The sequence below is a fragment of the Panthera leo genome, chromosome C1 (genome assembly GCF_018350215.1).
Source record: "Panthera leo isolate Ple1 chromosome C1, P.leo_Ple1_pat1.1, whole genome shotgun sequence".
Taxonomy (NCBI): domain Eukaryota; kingdom Metazoa; phylum Chordata; class Mammalia; order Carnivora; family Felidae; genus Panthera; species Panthera leo.
The window spans coordinates 217525874-217542286 of record NC_056686.1 but is presented as its reverse complement, the minus strand read 5'-3'; the positions used below and the strand labels follow the sequence as shown (position 1 = coordinate 217542286).

The window sequence follows — 16413 nt, the reverse complement described above, 5'->3', positions numbered from 1 at the left end:
ATCCTTGAGTGTTATTAGCCCCTCACCTGGCACTGAAGTGGCCACCATGAAACTTTAGAGGAACAATGGCCACGAAATAAAGTAACGAGAAAAGTTCAGTCACTGTCATCATGACTCGGCATAAGGACATGGGTGGGGCTGGGGCACTTCCTAGAATTCATGTGGAGGCATCACTGTTGGAGGACTTTAGGTCCAGCTCACTGGGGCTGAGAGCTTATAAACCCAAGTTTTCCCCTTATTTCATCCAAAGAATGGAAAGCAACCTTCCAAGAGAAATAAACGGATAGGCCACGGGTAACAGGGCTTTCTCCACGTGGCCCTGGAAGTATTCCCATTATCAGCCCTTTCTCCCCCTGACTAGGTTTCTATAAGACACAGTGTTGAGTGGGGAAGCCCTTGTCAGGGACAGCGGCAAGTGGAGTGACAATGTGAATGGGGCCCTGAGCACACCCGCAAGGGCTCGTCGGTGCAGCGGACAAACCAAGGCTTTGCCAAGCAGCACAAGCCGTGAGAGCAGCCGGGGGGCACCCCTGCCCGGGGCCCGCGCACCCCGGCTCCTCCTGAAGGCCCCTGCTGCTCCCAGCCTCCTCTGCCTGACCGGAAGCTCCCACTGACCCCGCGGTCCCACTGCACGCCACACTGGCCCCTGCTGTGCCCGTCACATGGTCTCGTGAGCCTGTGTCAGATTCGTGCTGGGGGGCGCGGCTCTCGCGGGCACTCCTGCCCCCCTTTGGGGCCCTGCTGAGGCAGCACCTCTCTTCGCCCCTCTGCCCGAGGTTGTAGGTAACAGCACACACTCTGGCACACACACGCAGCAGGCCTCACGTACACAGAAGCACCCGCTCTTAAGCGCAGCATTTAGAACCTCACATGTTCAGGCTGGGTGTTGGGAACAGCGCTGGGTGGCTAACTTCTGGGGTGCGGAGGGCTCACCAGGGAGGAATCTGGTTCAGAAAATGCAACTCAAGGCTCTATGACTAAACCAAGTTAGCCCTGCAGCTGCGTCTGCTTAGGCCTTACTGGCTGGTTGGCTTGGCCCCAACTAAAGCCGATCAGTCTCTCACAGCCCCGTCTCAGTCACAGGGCCGTCACCCTGACTCCTGCTCCTACACTCTGTTCGTGTACTTTTAAGGATGTGCGTACAAGGGATATTTATTGCATTACCGTCATAGTTGGGGGGGAAAAACATGGGAAAAACCTGAGTGCCCACAATGAAATGGTTGAAAAAAGTACAGGAGAGCCATTTTATGGACCATTAGTTCCTAAAATGGGTGAGTGATGGTTTATTCACAGACTTGGAGGAAAAAAGTTAAAAAAAAAAAAAAAGGAATTGAAGATTAAGAGTAATAAACGGGATCCAATTATGCTGGAGCACAACCAAACCGCAAAGCAAGCGTATGAGCCTAAGTGCAACGGGAGGACGGGCAGGGCGATGGTGGTCGCTGGGCCCCACACGGTTGGTCAGGAAAACTGACAGTTACTGGCTTTAAATCCCGCGGATTGAATTCTACTAGGAAACCACATCTAATAAAAGCCCTTCTGTCTGACCTTGGGTCAGACATTACTCATCAATTGCTTATCGATGGCTTTAAATTGCAGGCCAGACCTACATTCTCAGCCTCGTGTTTATCTGCTCAAGAGACAGAAAGCCACCAACCCAGGGCGCTGCCGCGAGCTTACCTTGTCCCGCAGGTGATGTTCTGCAGCCTCAATATTCAGCGGATCATCAAAATTCAAAAGATCCTTAAAGAGAGAAAAACTCAAAGTAAACCATGGCAAGAACCCGTTCTTCCGCTGTCACATGTGTTCACTTTACGAACCAGGAGACGGGAAGCTAATCAGCCACGGGACAAGCTAGAGAAACTCCATCACGGCTCACGGCTCTCGGGACGGAAGCGTGCCGAACGTGTGGGTGTCTTCTTCAAAATGTGGGCGAACGGCTGACTGAAGGACTGGGGATGTTTACATACAACTGTCCAAAGTTTGGTGAAAATGGAGGATGGTGACCGCATTAAGTTCTAATGCTACTTTTGATAAAGAGCCACTCTCGTTAGCATTTCCGAATAAAAATCCCACCCTTGTCTTCAAAAACTCATTTCTTGCTTTACTTTGTGATGAACATCTCCGCCGCTGCAGGTCTGTGGCTTCCTTCCAGGCTGACCTTAACTGGATCTTCTCTTTATCCATTAACCCTCCTTCACAGCACGGCACTCGTACCCAGCAGGAATGGCGTGTGGAGCCCAAGTGAGCGCCACAGTGCCAGGAGGCCCATCCCCGCAGACCTTTCTGCCTCAGAAAATCCTGGGGGGCTTCTGGGGGGGCTCCGTCAGTGGAGCACGTGACTCTTGATCTTGAGGTTGTGAGATAGAGCCCCAGGTTGGGCGGAGACGTTACTTAAAAAAAATAAAATCTTAAAAAAGAAAACTCTGGAATAGCTACTCCTCTCTCCTCAAAGATTTCAAATCAGAGGCCGTGCCTTATCTCTATATGGCCCGATACCTCTTCTTAAAAACCAAGGTAGTGACATTTGTCCTTCGGAGAAGTCCCTCCTTTCCAGAGCCATCGTGGCCACTGCAAAGACGCCTGTACTTCTCTTCAGGAGAAACGTTAAGTTTGGGGACTGTATTTCTGACTTAGGAATAAATAACAAGGTATGACCAATATGTCACAAATATTGCAAGGAAATCACAGAGGCCTCTATGCTCTGTAATAGATCAACTCTAAGTCCCAGACACTGGCAAAAATACAAAGCACACACACGAGATACCTGATGCATATAAAGACCACGAGACACACAAAATTCTCTGTCTTCCTTACCACGTATCTGACCTAAAACGAGTACATTGGCTGGAATAACCATCGGGCTTCATCAGCAATTCTGGTTGGCTCCTCAGAATCGGGGAGGCCTGGAGCACTGGAGATGGGGGGCTGCACTAGATTAAGAGCTAAATCAAAGCAGCAGCAGCACGACCAGCTGGGTGGATTTTCCCTCATGCCGCAGCCCTCACGGCTCAGAAGTAAACCGTACACGGCAATGGAAAAGCCAAACCACAATCACAAGCAAATGACAGAGGCTCGGTGCCCCTGAGCGCTGCCTTCTCAGGGTTAGGTTAAGGGGGGGCCGAAGCCAGAAGCTGCGGGGTTTGTGGCTGGTGCCGCAGGTGGTTACCCGGGACATCACAGGAGAAGGCAAAGGGAGGCGGGAGCTTGAGGGCCTAATTTCGAGGCTCCGCGGCTTTTTATTCTTGCTGAAGGTAAGAGCAGAGCACCGTGATCCCGGATGCTGCGTCACACTCCTGCCGTGGCGCCAGGAAGCTGCCCCTCCAACACCCCGCCGTTCTGTGCGCTGACCAGGATGGGCTCATTTTCATGGAAGTTGAGTTTAGAAGTATCACAGCTTTTATCCCCCTCCGCAGAGACAGATCTCTGAAGCTTATCTCTTTAAAAAAATTCTTTTTAATGTTTACTTTTGAGAGCGAGAGACAGAGCCCAAGCAGGGGAGGGGCAGAGAGAGGGAGACACAGAATCCGAAGCAGGTTCCAGGTTCTGAGCTGCCAGCACAGAGCCCAACACGGGGCTTGAACCCAGGAACCGTGAGACCATGACTTGAGCCGAAGTCGGACGCTCAACCGACTGAGCCGCCCAAGCGCCCCTGAAGCTTATTTCTTTTAGAGAAAGCTCTTTTATGACCAAAATGTAAAAAGTCAAAAGAATATTATATAAAAAGTTCAAATACGAGCTTTTAGCTTCTCCCCATGCCCCCTGCCTGCCCTCCAGCCCCTGCCTGTGACATGCTGTTTTCTGAGGATAGTAAACTTGGGCAGCTGGTCACTGAGGAGACAACAACTCTACGGATCTAGGTTTGTGAAAAGTCTAGAAGTCGTGTGACCACATACGCCTTCACCCAAACCAGGACACGTGGGAGGGAAGAGGGCTGCCGGTGAGGACACACATGAAGTGGGGCCGGGCCAGGTGCCCCCGTAGGAATGGCCGCCCACACGAAGCAGAATGGCACCAGCCCCCGCCCCGGCCCCAGAGGGCCGAGACAGCCACTCCAGCAGGGCTCCCAGGGCCCCCTTCCCCATGTGCTACCCCAAAGCCCCCTCAGTTCCCGTGTCACTGTTCCTCTAGTAAGAATATGACAGAAACGAGGGGGTCAGCATGTTGCTCAGGGCACTGTGTTTTCAATCCCTCTGTGTGATCCTTAACGGGATGTTTAAAACCAGGAGGCAGAGTAATCAAGAAAAACTCGGGATTCTGGTCAATGTACTTACAGTAAACAAAGAGTTTAATCCCCAAACAACATCCTGGAACGAGAAAGAAAGAAGAAAACAAGTTTCAGGCTCTCGTGCACTAAGTCTTTCAAACGCGCGACAAAGAGATGGGGATTGCACCATGTCAGAATTTATCCTCCACGTGCTCTGTTTTTCCCAAGACGGAAACTTAAAAAAAAAAACAACTTCTCTTCAGTGTGACAACAGGCTCTGGGAATGTGGAGGTGAGCAGTATGGGCAGGAAGCACAGAATCAAGGACCATGTGAAGTGCCCGCGGGTGAGGCCCAGCCCAAGACAGGGGCATCTGCTCAGGAGAAACCCACCGACACCACCTCGTCCTCGCCACCCTCTCATGTAGTCCAGACTTCTGGAGAGTCATCTTTACAATAAAATTTGTTGTTTCTGCACCTGTGGCCTCTTGGGGACTGCAGGTAAGCTCATCACCCATGGGCCCACGGGCCTCCTAACAATTTTGCTCTAATTATTTCAAAAATCAAGGAAGGCTAGTAACGTTTCCTAACATTCAAAGATCAGAAATTTCCATTAAAACAAAATGGAAAACCACTGTGTTCGCTCTGGAGTGACTGGCCATCTGTGACTCAACCACAGATTCCCTTTCAGCCTTCCTTGCCGTCAGCTCCAGCCTTGTCTTTTTTTAGGCTGATTCTCAGCCCCAGGCGATACTCAGACCACACCTCGGGAGGATCCACGGCCGGGCCTGTGGAAGTGCGCGGTGTCCTCTGGCCTCCGACTCCGGGACAGGGCCCCAAACTCCTTCCCTGGGCCCCTCCCCCAAACGGCCTACTTGGTGCTGCCCCCTCCAGGTGTGGTCACGCACAGCATTAGACAGGGCCCCAGAGCCGGTGCAGTCAGTCACCTGTGGGCCACCGTGGCCCACGCACGCCTCTCTGGGCCTCAGTGTCCTCCACTAAGAGCAGGGGACGGGGGTGAGGATGGTCTCTGTGAGGTGAACCAGTAAGTAGGCACATAACGAATGAGGTCAGTTCATCCCCAGCAGCTCTTTCCACAGGCAGGGCCCAGAGGGTTCATGTGTGACGGATGGTGGGGAGAGGGCCCTGCACACACGTGGCCCAGGCCTGCCCGGGCTCCCCCTTGTGACCCAAGGGACAGCATCCCACGCAGCATCTCGCTTGCCAGCCATGCTTATTTTTTGTGCATTTGGCACAGACTTGGACTTACGAGTGGTTTTAGTTAGGACAGCTTTTGTAAGCCGTGCATGACTGAGCCAAAGTTAACGTGTGAGAAAACACCGCTCCTGAGACGTGGGAAGAGAAGGGGAGGGGGACAGGGAGGAAGACGGCACGGTGCGACGTGCCCGCCAGTCTCAGAGCGTCCCAAACACGCTGATGGGACGCCCACGACCCTTTCGGGTGGGGCTGGTATGACGGTCAGTGTCAGAGCAGGACGCGGTCACCAAGGAAAACGGGCCTGGTCCAGATGACCGAGCCTCGGGCTGAGGGAAGCGCAGGCTGGGAACCCAGCGCCAGGGCAAGGGCTCCGGCTGCGTGTTTCGTGTCCCATCGGAAACGACGGCAGGAGTCAGGTGCACTACGGAGCGAACGCCGGCCGGTAGCTCTGACTGCTTCTGACGAAAAGATGAGGCGGCAAGCAAAGCGCAGGCGTCCTACGGATGCCACGGCAGGACAGCCTCGAGCTGAAGCCACAGCCGGTGGTCTCCTGGGGTGCCCGTAACGCTCACCACCAGAACCAACTCAGGCCTACACAGAAGCAAGCTCCCCGTTCCCCTCCCTCAGGGCAAAGCTGGCCGCTGTCCTGCCACCCACCGCCTGTCCCAGCCAGCTCCCTGTAACTCCCTGTAACTTGGAACAGAGGCCGCATCCGTCCTTTCCCTCCTTGCCCTCTACCCGCCCGGCTGCTCTCCTCCCTTCTCCTCTGAGAGTGAGGCGCCTCACAAGACTGGGGACGGAGGAAGAGAAGAACAGTGAATGAGCTGAGGCACAAACGGTACAGGGGAGAGGTGAGCGGAGAAAACGAGAACGCCCCGCTGCCCGGAAAGAACTGGGGGCAGAGGAACCGGCCGGGGCAGATGCTGGGCCGAGCACCCCTGGCGGGCAGGCGGGCAGGGGCTGAGGAGGGAGTAGGCTGTGGACAGGACGGCAAGGAGACCGGCTCCCGGAGGGAGGGGCCTCCGGGCCCGCGGTCAAGAGCACTGCACTCTACCTTTAACGTCCTTGTGGGAGCCCAGCCGGTGCCGTCGATCGAATGTTCTCTCAGTAAACTGAAACGCAGAAGGGCGCAGTGGTCAGCGAGGGCAGCCTCCGGTCGCGCGAGCCGCCGACGTGCCGGACGCTGCCGCCACGCCCCGCCCGTGCCCCACGTCTCCCCCGTGGCCTCGCAGCCTCCGTCTCGCTGCCGCGGGCCTTCCCCACCTCTGAGGCCGAACGCCCGCAAGGCCAACTCTCGTGCCATCCTTGCTGCCTGTCCACGCAGGGCTCTGATCCTGGACGCACGCGGGAGCTTAAAGACACCACGCACACCTGTCAACCTAGCGCTCAGGGCCTCCTACGCGTGTGTCAGAATGACCCTGACCTCACTTGATGCCTCCGCGACCCACGAGGGAGGCACGGCCATCTCTCCGACGGACGGAGGAGAGAAGGCACGGCGCGCAGCGGCCACACGCCCAAGGGCATGGGGAATGACGGTCCTCCGCACCCGGGCAGCTCGCTGGGGGCTGCGGGCTGACCCTGACGACAGCTCCTAGCGCACGTTTTCACACCCTGTCTGTTTTTGTCTTTAAAAAGCTCAAAAGGAGAAAATGAAGGATATAGGTGGATTAACCCAAACCTCCGGATGGTCCTCAGCAGTCGGTGGGTGGGAGGACCGTGTTCGGAGAAGGGGCACACGGCTCTGGAGGTACCGTGAGGCCCTATCTCTCAAGCTGGACCTCAGGGTCCTTTTCATCACGGTTCCACCAGCTATAAACGCCATTCGATACTCTCACATAAATGATTTTTCCATACTTTGAAAAACTACAATTCATTGCCAAGTTCCTTTCTGGGGAAAACTTAGTTTGGCATTGCTGAGTTGTATCGCACCGTTGCTCTGATCCGTACCTAACATTTCTTAAGGTCACATGTCGGTGTCAGGCTCTCAGTATCTGGCTGTCTGGGTCTTAACTGTTACTGTGAACAGAATTTTTGAATCGTAGTGTGTTCAAGTTCAGATAAATCAATTACAATCAGGAGAAAATATAAATATGCTGTAATCTTAATTGCCCAAGATTTGTTGGAATAAACAAAACCTTAAATTGACCACTACCACTTACTCTGAGCCTTAAAAAGAAGGCTCTGCCCTGCAGAGGCCTGTGCCTGACGTGAAACCTGTACAGATCTGAGTAACTTTCTGGAAACCATCTGCCAGGTCCTGGTGTTTATACGATCCAGTGACAGATTTCTTCACTGAGGCAGGGAGAAGAATCCTTCCTGGATTCTCATCCTTCTTTTATGGACCTTATCATATACGTGTTTACCTGTTTAATGCCTGTCTCCCACCAGCCGGCAAGCCCCGTAAAGCAAAGAACACCACCATGAGCTGACGGGCGGAGGAAAGGAACGAAGCCGGCTGAACTGGCTGACCAGTCAGAACCCTCGAGCTTCCCCGCCGACAGCACAGCCAGAGCAGGAGGGCTCTAAACCCGGAGGCCAGGTGCGCCCAGCAAGGGCAGTGACGGGCAGGAGTGGGGAGTGCCCATAATCGGGCAGGCGGCGCCCATGGTCGCAAGCCACAGGTCTGGGCAGAGTGACACTGTGGAGGGAGCACAGGGTCACTGGAAGTTCTAGCCCAGCCTCAGCAGGTGGCAATCCTGCAGGAGCTCAGGTGACAGGCCATCAGCGAGGGCAGCAGCCAAGGGAGCAGACGGTGCCTCAGGGACTGCGCCAGAAGCTTGGACCCCAGAAGAAAAAGTCTCGAGTGCAACCACTGGAATCCAGGCCCGGGGCCCTCTAATCCCACAGACACGGCACCTCTCACCTCTGACCCTGAGCCAGGAGGAGGGCAGGGCCGCCGGTGGGAGCAGAGCAAGACTCACAGAGACAGGGAAGGACCGCTGTGTACCAGACAAGGCCCCCAGAGCAGCAGGCACCGGTCAGTAGTGCTGAGTGAGGGATCCAGGTAGCTGGTGCCCGGCACTCACTATGGACCAGGAGGGCGTGGGCCAGGCTTGTCTTTCTCTTTATTCAGGAGACGCCACAAGTCAGCTGTGGACTAAGCCACCGCTGGACGCGGTCTAGTTTTTCACTAGATGAGGTCTTTATACTTAAATCTGGTACCTTACTTCCCACAAATAAATCCCTACAAGTACAGCTGATGAGTCCAAGGGCAAATGTAAGTTAAATGGAGACCTTAGATCTGAAGGACCAACAAAAGTACCCAGATAGAACCACCCTCCCGTGATGATGTGACAGCCTGCTGTCTCCCCCTCTCTCACATCCCACCGGATATCTGCTTTCGTACCAGACAGTCTGAGGAGTGGTGAGTGGCTCCTCATCGTTTCCAGGCGCCTCGCTGGTTACCACGGAGACTAAACACCCCTCAGAGCCTTCCCACCCACCCACCTGTGACTCTCGTACGAGTCACTGCTTGTAGCTGGTGCTCGTTTTTCCTCGTGGCCGTGTCCACCTTTCTCATACCGAGTGGTAAAGACCACGGACATACGAAGGATGTAACACAGCTGACCTTTTCCCTCTCACTTCTGTGTTCTGTATTCTTAATTTGAATGCGGCCAAATCTATCAATGATTTTCCTCTGAGGTTTCTGGAGTTTGTTGCTGGCGGCCATCTGCTGAGCTCTCCTGATACTTTGCTAGAGCGTGATTTCTCAGAAGATGGCAAAAGTGACGAGAGGAATTCCCGCTCTGGCCTTCATTGCTACCGAGGAAGGGACGGGACAGAGAAAGAGTGCGCGGAGCCCCCGGAGAGCGAGCCCCGGCAACGGCCTCGGGGGACAAGGCTGGAGTGGGTACCATGTACAACCTAACGCTGGAGAAGTCAGATTTTAGAAGTGTTGATACTCAAAGGACAGATTTGAAAAAGGGAGCCTCTTGTAAAATGCGTTTCTGTCTATAAAAAAGGGGGCTGATCTGCAGGAATGGGGTCACCACATGCGAGCTGACCTGGGAGCCGGTGCTGACCGTTGAGGGAGAAGGGGGACTGAATCGCAGGAGGGAAGCAGAGGAAATACTAACGCCCCCTCTGCAGGCCATGGCTGACGGTTACATAACCTGCTGAAGTCACACCGCGCCGTCGTGAGGCGGTCTGGCACCAGAGGCCCTGCACCGACACCCCCCCGCTAGAGACTGGCAGGACGCACCAAGACAAAGCCCGAGTGCTAAACTTACTTACAAACAACAAACCACACACCTTCTCCAGGTCTCTACATGAGCCTTAAGAAGTGGGGAATCGCGGATCCCTGATCATCCCCCACTGGGAGGGAGGGGCATACACAGGCCACAAGTGACACGAAGTTCTGGGACGTCGTCCTGCTCATGCACATCAAGACTGTTTCGGTAAAGAGAGGGCATCTTAAGTACAAATGGCCAGGTCTTCTTAAACTGGACATCTACACTCCTCCCCCTCCCCTGGATTTTACTAACCACATGTTGCCTTCTTGGCTCAAATCAGCCACACGGAGGGACTGCAGCCTGTCGCTACCTCAGAAGGGGAAGAAAGGGCAAGGAGCCCCAGAGGGAGCATCCTGGGCGGGCGACAGGCTGCACCGGGACCGGCAGCGGTCTTGGCCACCAGAGGGCCCAGGAGGACGTGGGGCTGGAGGCAGAGGCAGGCTGGGGGTGGGGGGCCCTCCAGTCAGGAGAGTGCGGCCCAAAGCCCTGAGGGCGGTTTCCCAAACCTCCCTGATCTTAGCCCAGCCTCAAAATCTTCTCTCAGCGGAGACAACCTGTCCGAACGCCCAGTGCTCACAAACACAGAAGACGGGAAAGAAGAGAAACCCACCTTAGACATATGTCGCCCGTCTCTGTGATGTTGGGGTGCCAGATCCTGGTCAGGCATTTCACTTTGGGAGGCTGCAACACAGAGAGAAAGGAAGAGATCACGGGCTCTCCAAATCATGCCTGCTGCCACAGACCCCATCTGGCCCTCGTTCCACTGTTTACGCGGCCAACCAGTCTTCAGCTCTGGACGCCGGCTCGTGTCACCCGCGTGGGAGTGGTCTTCACGCCGCATCCACACGTGCCAGTCTCCCTGACAAAGCCTGCCCGCACCCCGAACACAACGCTTCTACGAGTCCCGGGGCCCGCGGGCGCGTGGTGCTGGCGGCTGGGCCTCGGCCCCCCCTCGCCCCCCCTGCAGGGGCTGCGGACGAGCCCACGCTGTGCCACCGGCCCGGTTCACACGGGGGCCCTGCGTGCTAAGCTGTGGCTGCGGTCACCGCTCCTTCGGTGGTAGCGGGGTCCCCGTGCAGGAGTTTCTGAAGATGCTACTGCACGTACACTGTCCCACACCCACGCCTTAGTCCGCTTTACGCTCATGGGAGGGAGAGAGAGTGGAAAGGAGTATGTGGGAATGAGGCACGCGGACTTCGCTTATGAGGAGGCGTGTCTGCGGAAAGCCGTTCTTTGAAAGTGACTCCATAGTAAAGCAGCCTGGACCTGTTTGAGGGATAAAGCTACAAAAACACAGGGCAAGATCTTTCCTTTTGTGATACGTGATGATCCCACCCAGAAATAATCTCCATTCACATCGGATCCGCACCTCGAGCCTCTCTTCTAGGCAGAGCTGTGTTCCGGCACACGCGTTTTTCTTCAGAGGCACGGGGGCGTGTGCGCTCTACTTTTTCACGGGCATCCCTCACCGTTTCAGATGGTTTTGGGGTTCCTCGCCTGCCGTGGCACAGATACTAGCATTTCACGAGCCAGTTCCCATGACTGGGCATTCACCGGCTGCCTCCCACCCGTCCCACAGGCTGGGCTCGACCAGCGCGTGTGTCCACTCCCGTGCGTGAGACAGGTCCCCCCGGGACGGAGCTGGTCAGGCACGCAAGGGTCGCCTCGCCAAGTCTCACAGACACGTCACCTCACAGACACTCAGGTGGGAGCCCTTTGTCACAGGGGGCGACGTCTCGTCTTCCCAGTGTATCACGTGCGGTTACAACGCTGATTCTCCGTAATCAGGTGTTTATCTGTTACTAACCTACAAAGTATTTCACCGCCCAAAGGCTCTCCTGCGTTTTTCCAGTCTTTGAAGAGTTCCACCGTCTTGTCTGTACAAAACAGACATACTTTCCAGCACCCTCCTAAATTTCTCTACTGACATGAAAAATCATCACCAAGAAACTCCCCAAGGGCTTAATCCAGGTCTGCAAATGTAGGTGAAAGATTACAGGATTAGGTTCAGAGTGAGTTTCAATCAACTTAATATGCTCTAATTTGCTTTCCTGCAGGTAAACTGGAAGGCCTTTGACAGAAACTATGCTGTGGCTGTGCGTTTCCGGCGAGGCCTGCAGGCGGGGGCGGGGGGGGGCAGGCTGGCACTCCGGGCTGTATGAATCTGAGGGAACCCGAAGGCCCGCTCTCCCTCCCGTCTAGAGAGTCCCCGACACTCTTGTCACCTCACCTAGTGTTCACTAGATCTCCAAGTATCTGACTGCAACTGCCCCCCCCTTTGTTCCTTTACACCCTCCACAGTTAGATGCCAGCACAGACACCTCCCCTGTCCCCGTCGATGGTCGTCCTCTGAGCCCCGGTCCCCATAACAGAGAGCATATCAGAACCCCAGACCCGGATTCTGACACACGCTTTCCAAACACAAATTGCTGCCTCGACCCCCCTAAGGCAAGACAGACAAGAAATACCCAGCTCCACCTGCTACCCGGCATTGCCACCCGCCCCGTCACAGGCTGAGTTTGACATGTGACCGCTACTGCAGTGCAAACCAGTGGGGGAAAAAGGGATTCTTCCATCAGAATCCATCTGGCAAACTATCTGGAAAACCCCAGTCGGATCCCCACTTAAGACTCGTATTCCAGATGCATTGAACACAAATGACACAGAACTTTAGAAGAGTGCTGGAAGAGGGGCGCCTGGGTGGCTCAGTCAGTTGAGCGTCCAACTTCAGCTCAAGTCACGATCTCACGGTCTCTGGGTTCGAGCCCCGCGTCGGGCTCTGGGCTGACGGCTAGGAGCCTGGAGCCTGCTTCGGACTCTGCGTCTCCCTCTCTCTCTGCCCCGCCCCCATTTGCACACACACACGCGCGCGTGCACTTGCTCGCTCTGTCTCTCAAAAATAAACGTTAAAAACATTTTTTTTTTGAGCGCTGGAAGAAAAAGCTGATGAGTTACCTTGGTGAGTCTGAAGGCCTGTTTTAAGCATTTCATAACAAGAAAAACTTGTAAAAAGTAGATTTGAGGACAGTGGTGAAGCACAAAAACCTCAAACTTTTACAAAACAACATCAAAACACAAAGGAAAAACAAAAACCCTTACAGTACAACCAAGAAAACTGGGGGAAAAAGTTTCATATAAATTCTAGCTAAGACCTCTTGTAAGAAAAACAAACATCCCAATGGAAAAAGGGGCTAAGGACATAATTACAGTTCATAAAGAACATAAAAAGCTCATAAATAGGAAAAAATATTTAGCACCCTACTTATTTAAGAAACAAAAACTCAAATGACAATTAGATACCGTTTATTTCCTCCCAAAATGGCAAAAATGAAAATAATCAAAACATTCCATCTTTGTGAGGAAAAAGGGAATTTCCAGGCAGTGACGGTGAGGAGGCTGCCGGCATGACCTCTGGGGGGGCAGCTTTAATAGTGCTGACGAAGAGCTTCAAACCCGGTATCCATTACTCCACGGTCTTAATTCTACCTCTAACGGCTGAGGCCACGGGCAGGGGCAGACGTACAGCAAGTGCTGTCTGGGACGCACGACAGAGCTGCTCACGCCAGGGGGGCAGCGAACCGCAGCCTGGTGAACCGAGTGCAGGCGGGCCTGTCTCTGCATGGGACCTAAGTATGGTTTCTACATTTTTAAAAGATCCCTTGAAAAAACCCCACATAGTTTGTGACGGAAAAAAAGAATACGTGGTAGAGACCAAAAACGGTTCACAAAGCTTGAAATATTTACTATCTACAGAAAGTCTGATTCGTACTGTCAACAATTGGTCAACCAGCGACCAGCAATAAAGGACTGACTTAAAACCATGACGCATGTAGTGAAGTGTTCTAATGATGATGTAATTCTATGTTAATTGACATGAAAACCTATGTTCATCTTGTTATGATGCTAAAATAAAAAAAGTTACCGTGTTAGGGGTGCCGTGTTAGGGGTGTTAGCAAAGTCCTTACAAAGAACATAAAGGCGTAAGAACAAATGAGCGAGGTGGCTCCACGGGGCCCTCCCAGGCTGGCCGTCTCCGCATGCAGATGAAGCACGGGTCCCGCAGTTTACTCTCACAATCTCTGCCCCAAATGCCCGTAACCTACGCATTTTCGCACGCTGGTTTCATCTCCTGCACGCAGGTTCGTATAGGCGGAGCGCGCCCCCCGCGGGACAAGTGCGCGCCACGTGGCGGGCACTGGAAATACAGCGAAAGAAAGGTGCTCCAGACCCCGCTTCGGGGAGCCGCCGGTGTGGCCGAAAGGGACACCGAGGAGTTAGGGAAGCGAAGATCAATACAAAAAGAGTAAACACAAGTACCTCTGTATCAGCCACGCTCGGGTTCCCGGGGACGGTGTCACCTCCCCCACCCCCCGCCCCAGGGACCACTGTACCGACTCAGCCTGGAGGAGGCAGTGGGACAGGCAAAGGGGCCTGTGGGGGGGGGAGAGGTCCTAACAGCGGCAGGGCCTGGGTCCACCCAGAGAGGCTGGCCCCTCCGTGCCCCTTGCTTGAGGACACTGGTTTCATTCCTGATGAAATCCAACCAGCCGGTCATTCAGAAATTTCCCAAAGGAGATAGAAACTAAATATAAAAATGTAAAATCATCATAAATCACTAATTAACATAAAAAAACACGTCCTCAAGGCCCAGTGGTTTTCTATCTTGTTTATTCCGTGTCCCATGCTCTCCGTTTCTGGAAGAAGTCACACAGGGACAGGACAACATGACATTTTCTCACTACAGAGTGGCCACCCGGTTTGGCGAGAGGGGCACACGCCAGGTAGCCAGGCAGTTCTGGGCAGGAATCCACTTCAGCACCTGACGGTTTATTCTGGCAAAGCTAACGAGGGAAGTTCCCAACTGTAGCCCTCTGGGCCCTAGCTTCCTGACGCATGAACATGAGCGTATTAATGTCCCCCAGGGAACTCCCGGGGAGGGACACAAGAGAGCGGGGGCACCTGGCACATGAAAGCTCTCAACAAAACTCGGTTCCTTCCTTGGCATCTTCTCATGCTCCGCCCTCTTCCGACACCGGGAACGAGACGCTCTGCTACTCAGTGGTGCCTCACGTACCCGCAACAGCGGGTCTCAGATCCCGCAAGGCTTGTTGGAAAAGTCTACCAGCTCATGCTAAGGCCCTCCCCAAGCCACCCCCCTCCTCAAACACTCACTGCCTCTCCAAAAAGACTGTCACAAACTTACCATCCTTTAATTTAACATTCTTTGGATGAGGAATCCTTAGAGTACGTCCAGATAATTGAAAAGTCTGGAATTTTAAGTACCGTATGCCTGGCTGTTTCCAGAAAACATCAAAATAGCCCCTGGAATTGTAAACATCTGTGCTGAAGCCAAACCTCTCCAGCCACATCTCACCTGAGGGACTCCTCGGTCTGTGATTAGGGAAATATGGAAAGTCAGTAGGTAGCTGGATGGATGCGTGGACAAAGACCTGAAATGCATATTTTCCTGTCTTTGCTTCAAAATTAATTTTTTTCCTTACTGCCAACTCTACCCCATCCTCATAAGCTACGTTCAGAAAGAAATTTTAATGTCGTAGCCCCGTAAAGGTAAAGGTCTGGCTTCACACAAACAAGTGTGACAGCCCCTGAACTGCACCCCATTGGTGGGGCCAGGGCCCAGGGCCCAGGGCAGGGGAGCCTAACTCCACTTCTCAGACAACACGGAGTCACTGCAGGTAAAGTGACCGGACACGTGGTGTCCCCCGTATCCGCAGCCTCAGGTTAACAAGGGGCTTAATTTTACCAGCGGATTTTTCTTTCCTATTTGATAAGCCTAGAGAGGGCTAGGAAGCATCAGGGGGATGTTTACACACATATATATATAAATACAAAATTGTGAAGTTGTTCCCAACTGTCACTAGTTTCTCAGGCCAAAGTGAAAATGCTCAACAACCCTCAAATCTGAGTTTCTCATTCCTCCCCACTACTCCCCAACCCTGATTCTTCCTTCAAGTCGACTTGGTCGATCCACCGCACGCAGGCTGCTAATTCTCATTTCTGTACCTGTTAACACAGTTCCAGAAATTTCGCCGTCACCTCAACACCACCCTCCCCTGGTTATGGGCCAACCCAAGTCGGGACAAGTCCAATCCTGTTTCTCCTTAAAGCTCAAATGGCCCGACCACTTTCCCAAAATGACCCTCTCCTTTCCTTCTCTGAATTCACGTAAATTAGTTTCCTGTCCCTGCTCGACAGCTCTGTTGTCTGCTACTCACTGCTTTTCTCATGCTATGGTAACTTTGTACTTTGTCTCACCTTCCTAACTGATAAAGATAGAATGTGACAGTATTTGGTGTGAATATTACCTAGGGTGGGTCTTTGAGAGATTAATGTGTAGCTATGGGTATAAATTATGGTTTAAACCTATAAGGCATTCTTCTTTTCTAAAATTTTTAAGTACATGTTTTCTACACTTCGAGGGTTTTGGTGCCATACCGTAAACAGAACCACGGTTTTAAATAAAATGCCTGCCTCTTCAGTGCTAGAATGTAACAGATAGGATTTACATGAACCACACAAGGCCGCTCCCAGGGAAGGTGCCAGCCTAGGCAGAGCGGAGGTCCCAGTGCAGGCCGCCTGGCACACAGTAGTCACAAGTACTTGTTGAGAAAGGAATCTCCCTCCCGAGGCTCTACATCCTGCTGACGAGTAACACCAACCACAAATATTGGCCATTTTGTACTCAGTCCCAGGACTGGGGGAACCCGATGCAGTGGGGGTGTGCTGGGCCCCGGGAC

General features: G+C 53.4%; 1 protein-coding gene across 5 annotated transcripts in view; it reads right to left on the bottom strand.

The window, feature by feature from the left end:
- UBE2F (ubiquitin conjugating enzyme E2 F (putative)) overlaps nt 1–16413 on the bottom strand; it is a 53387-nt gene that overhangs the window by 2426 nt on the left and 34548 nt on the right. For all 5 annotated transcript variants that reach the window (XM_042950723.1, XM_042950719.1, XM_042950722.1 and 2 more), the window contains 4 exons: nt 10266–10336; nt 6478–6535; nt 4275–4307; nt 1681–1743 (listed from right to left, as the gene is read on the bottom strand). In XM_042950723.1, the coding sequence (XP_042806657.1) occupies nt 1681–1743; nt 4275–4307; nt 6478–6535; nt 10266–10336 (225 nt within the window). The remainder of the gene's footprint in view (nt 1–1680; nt 1744–4274; nt 4308–6477; nt 6536–10265; nt 10337–16413) is intronic.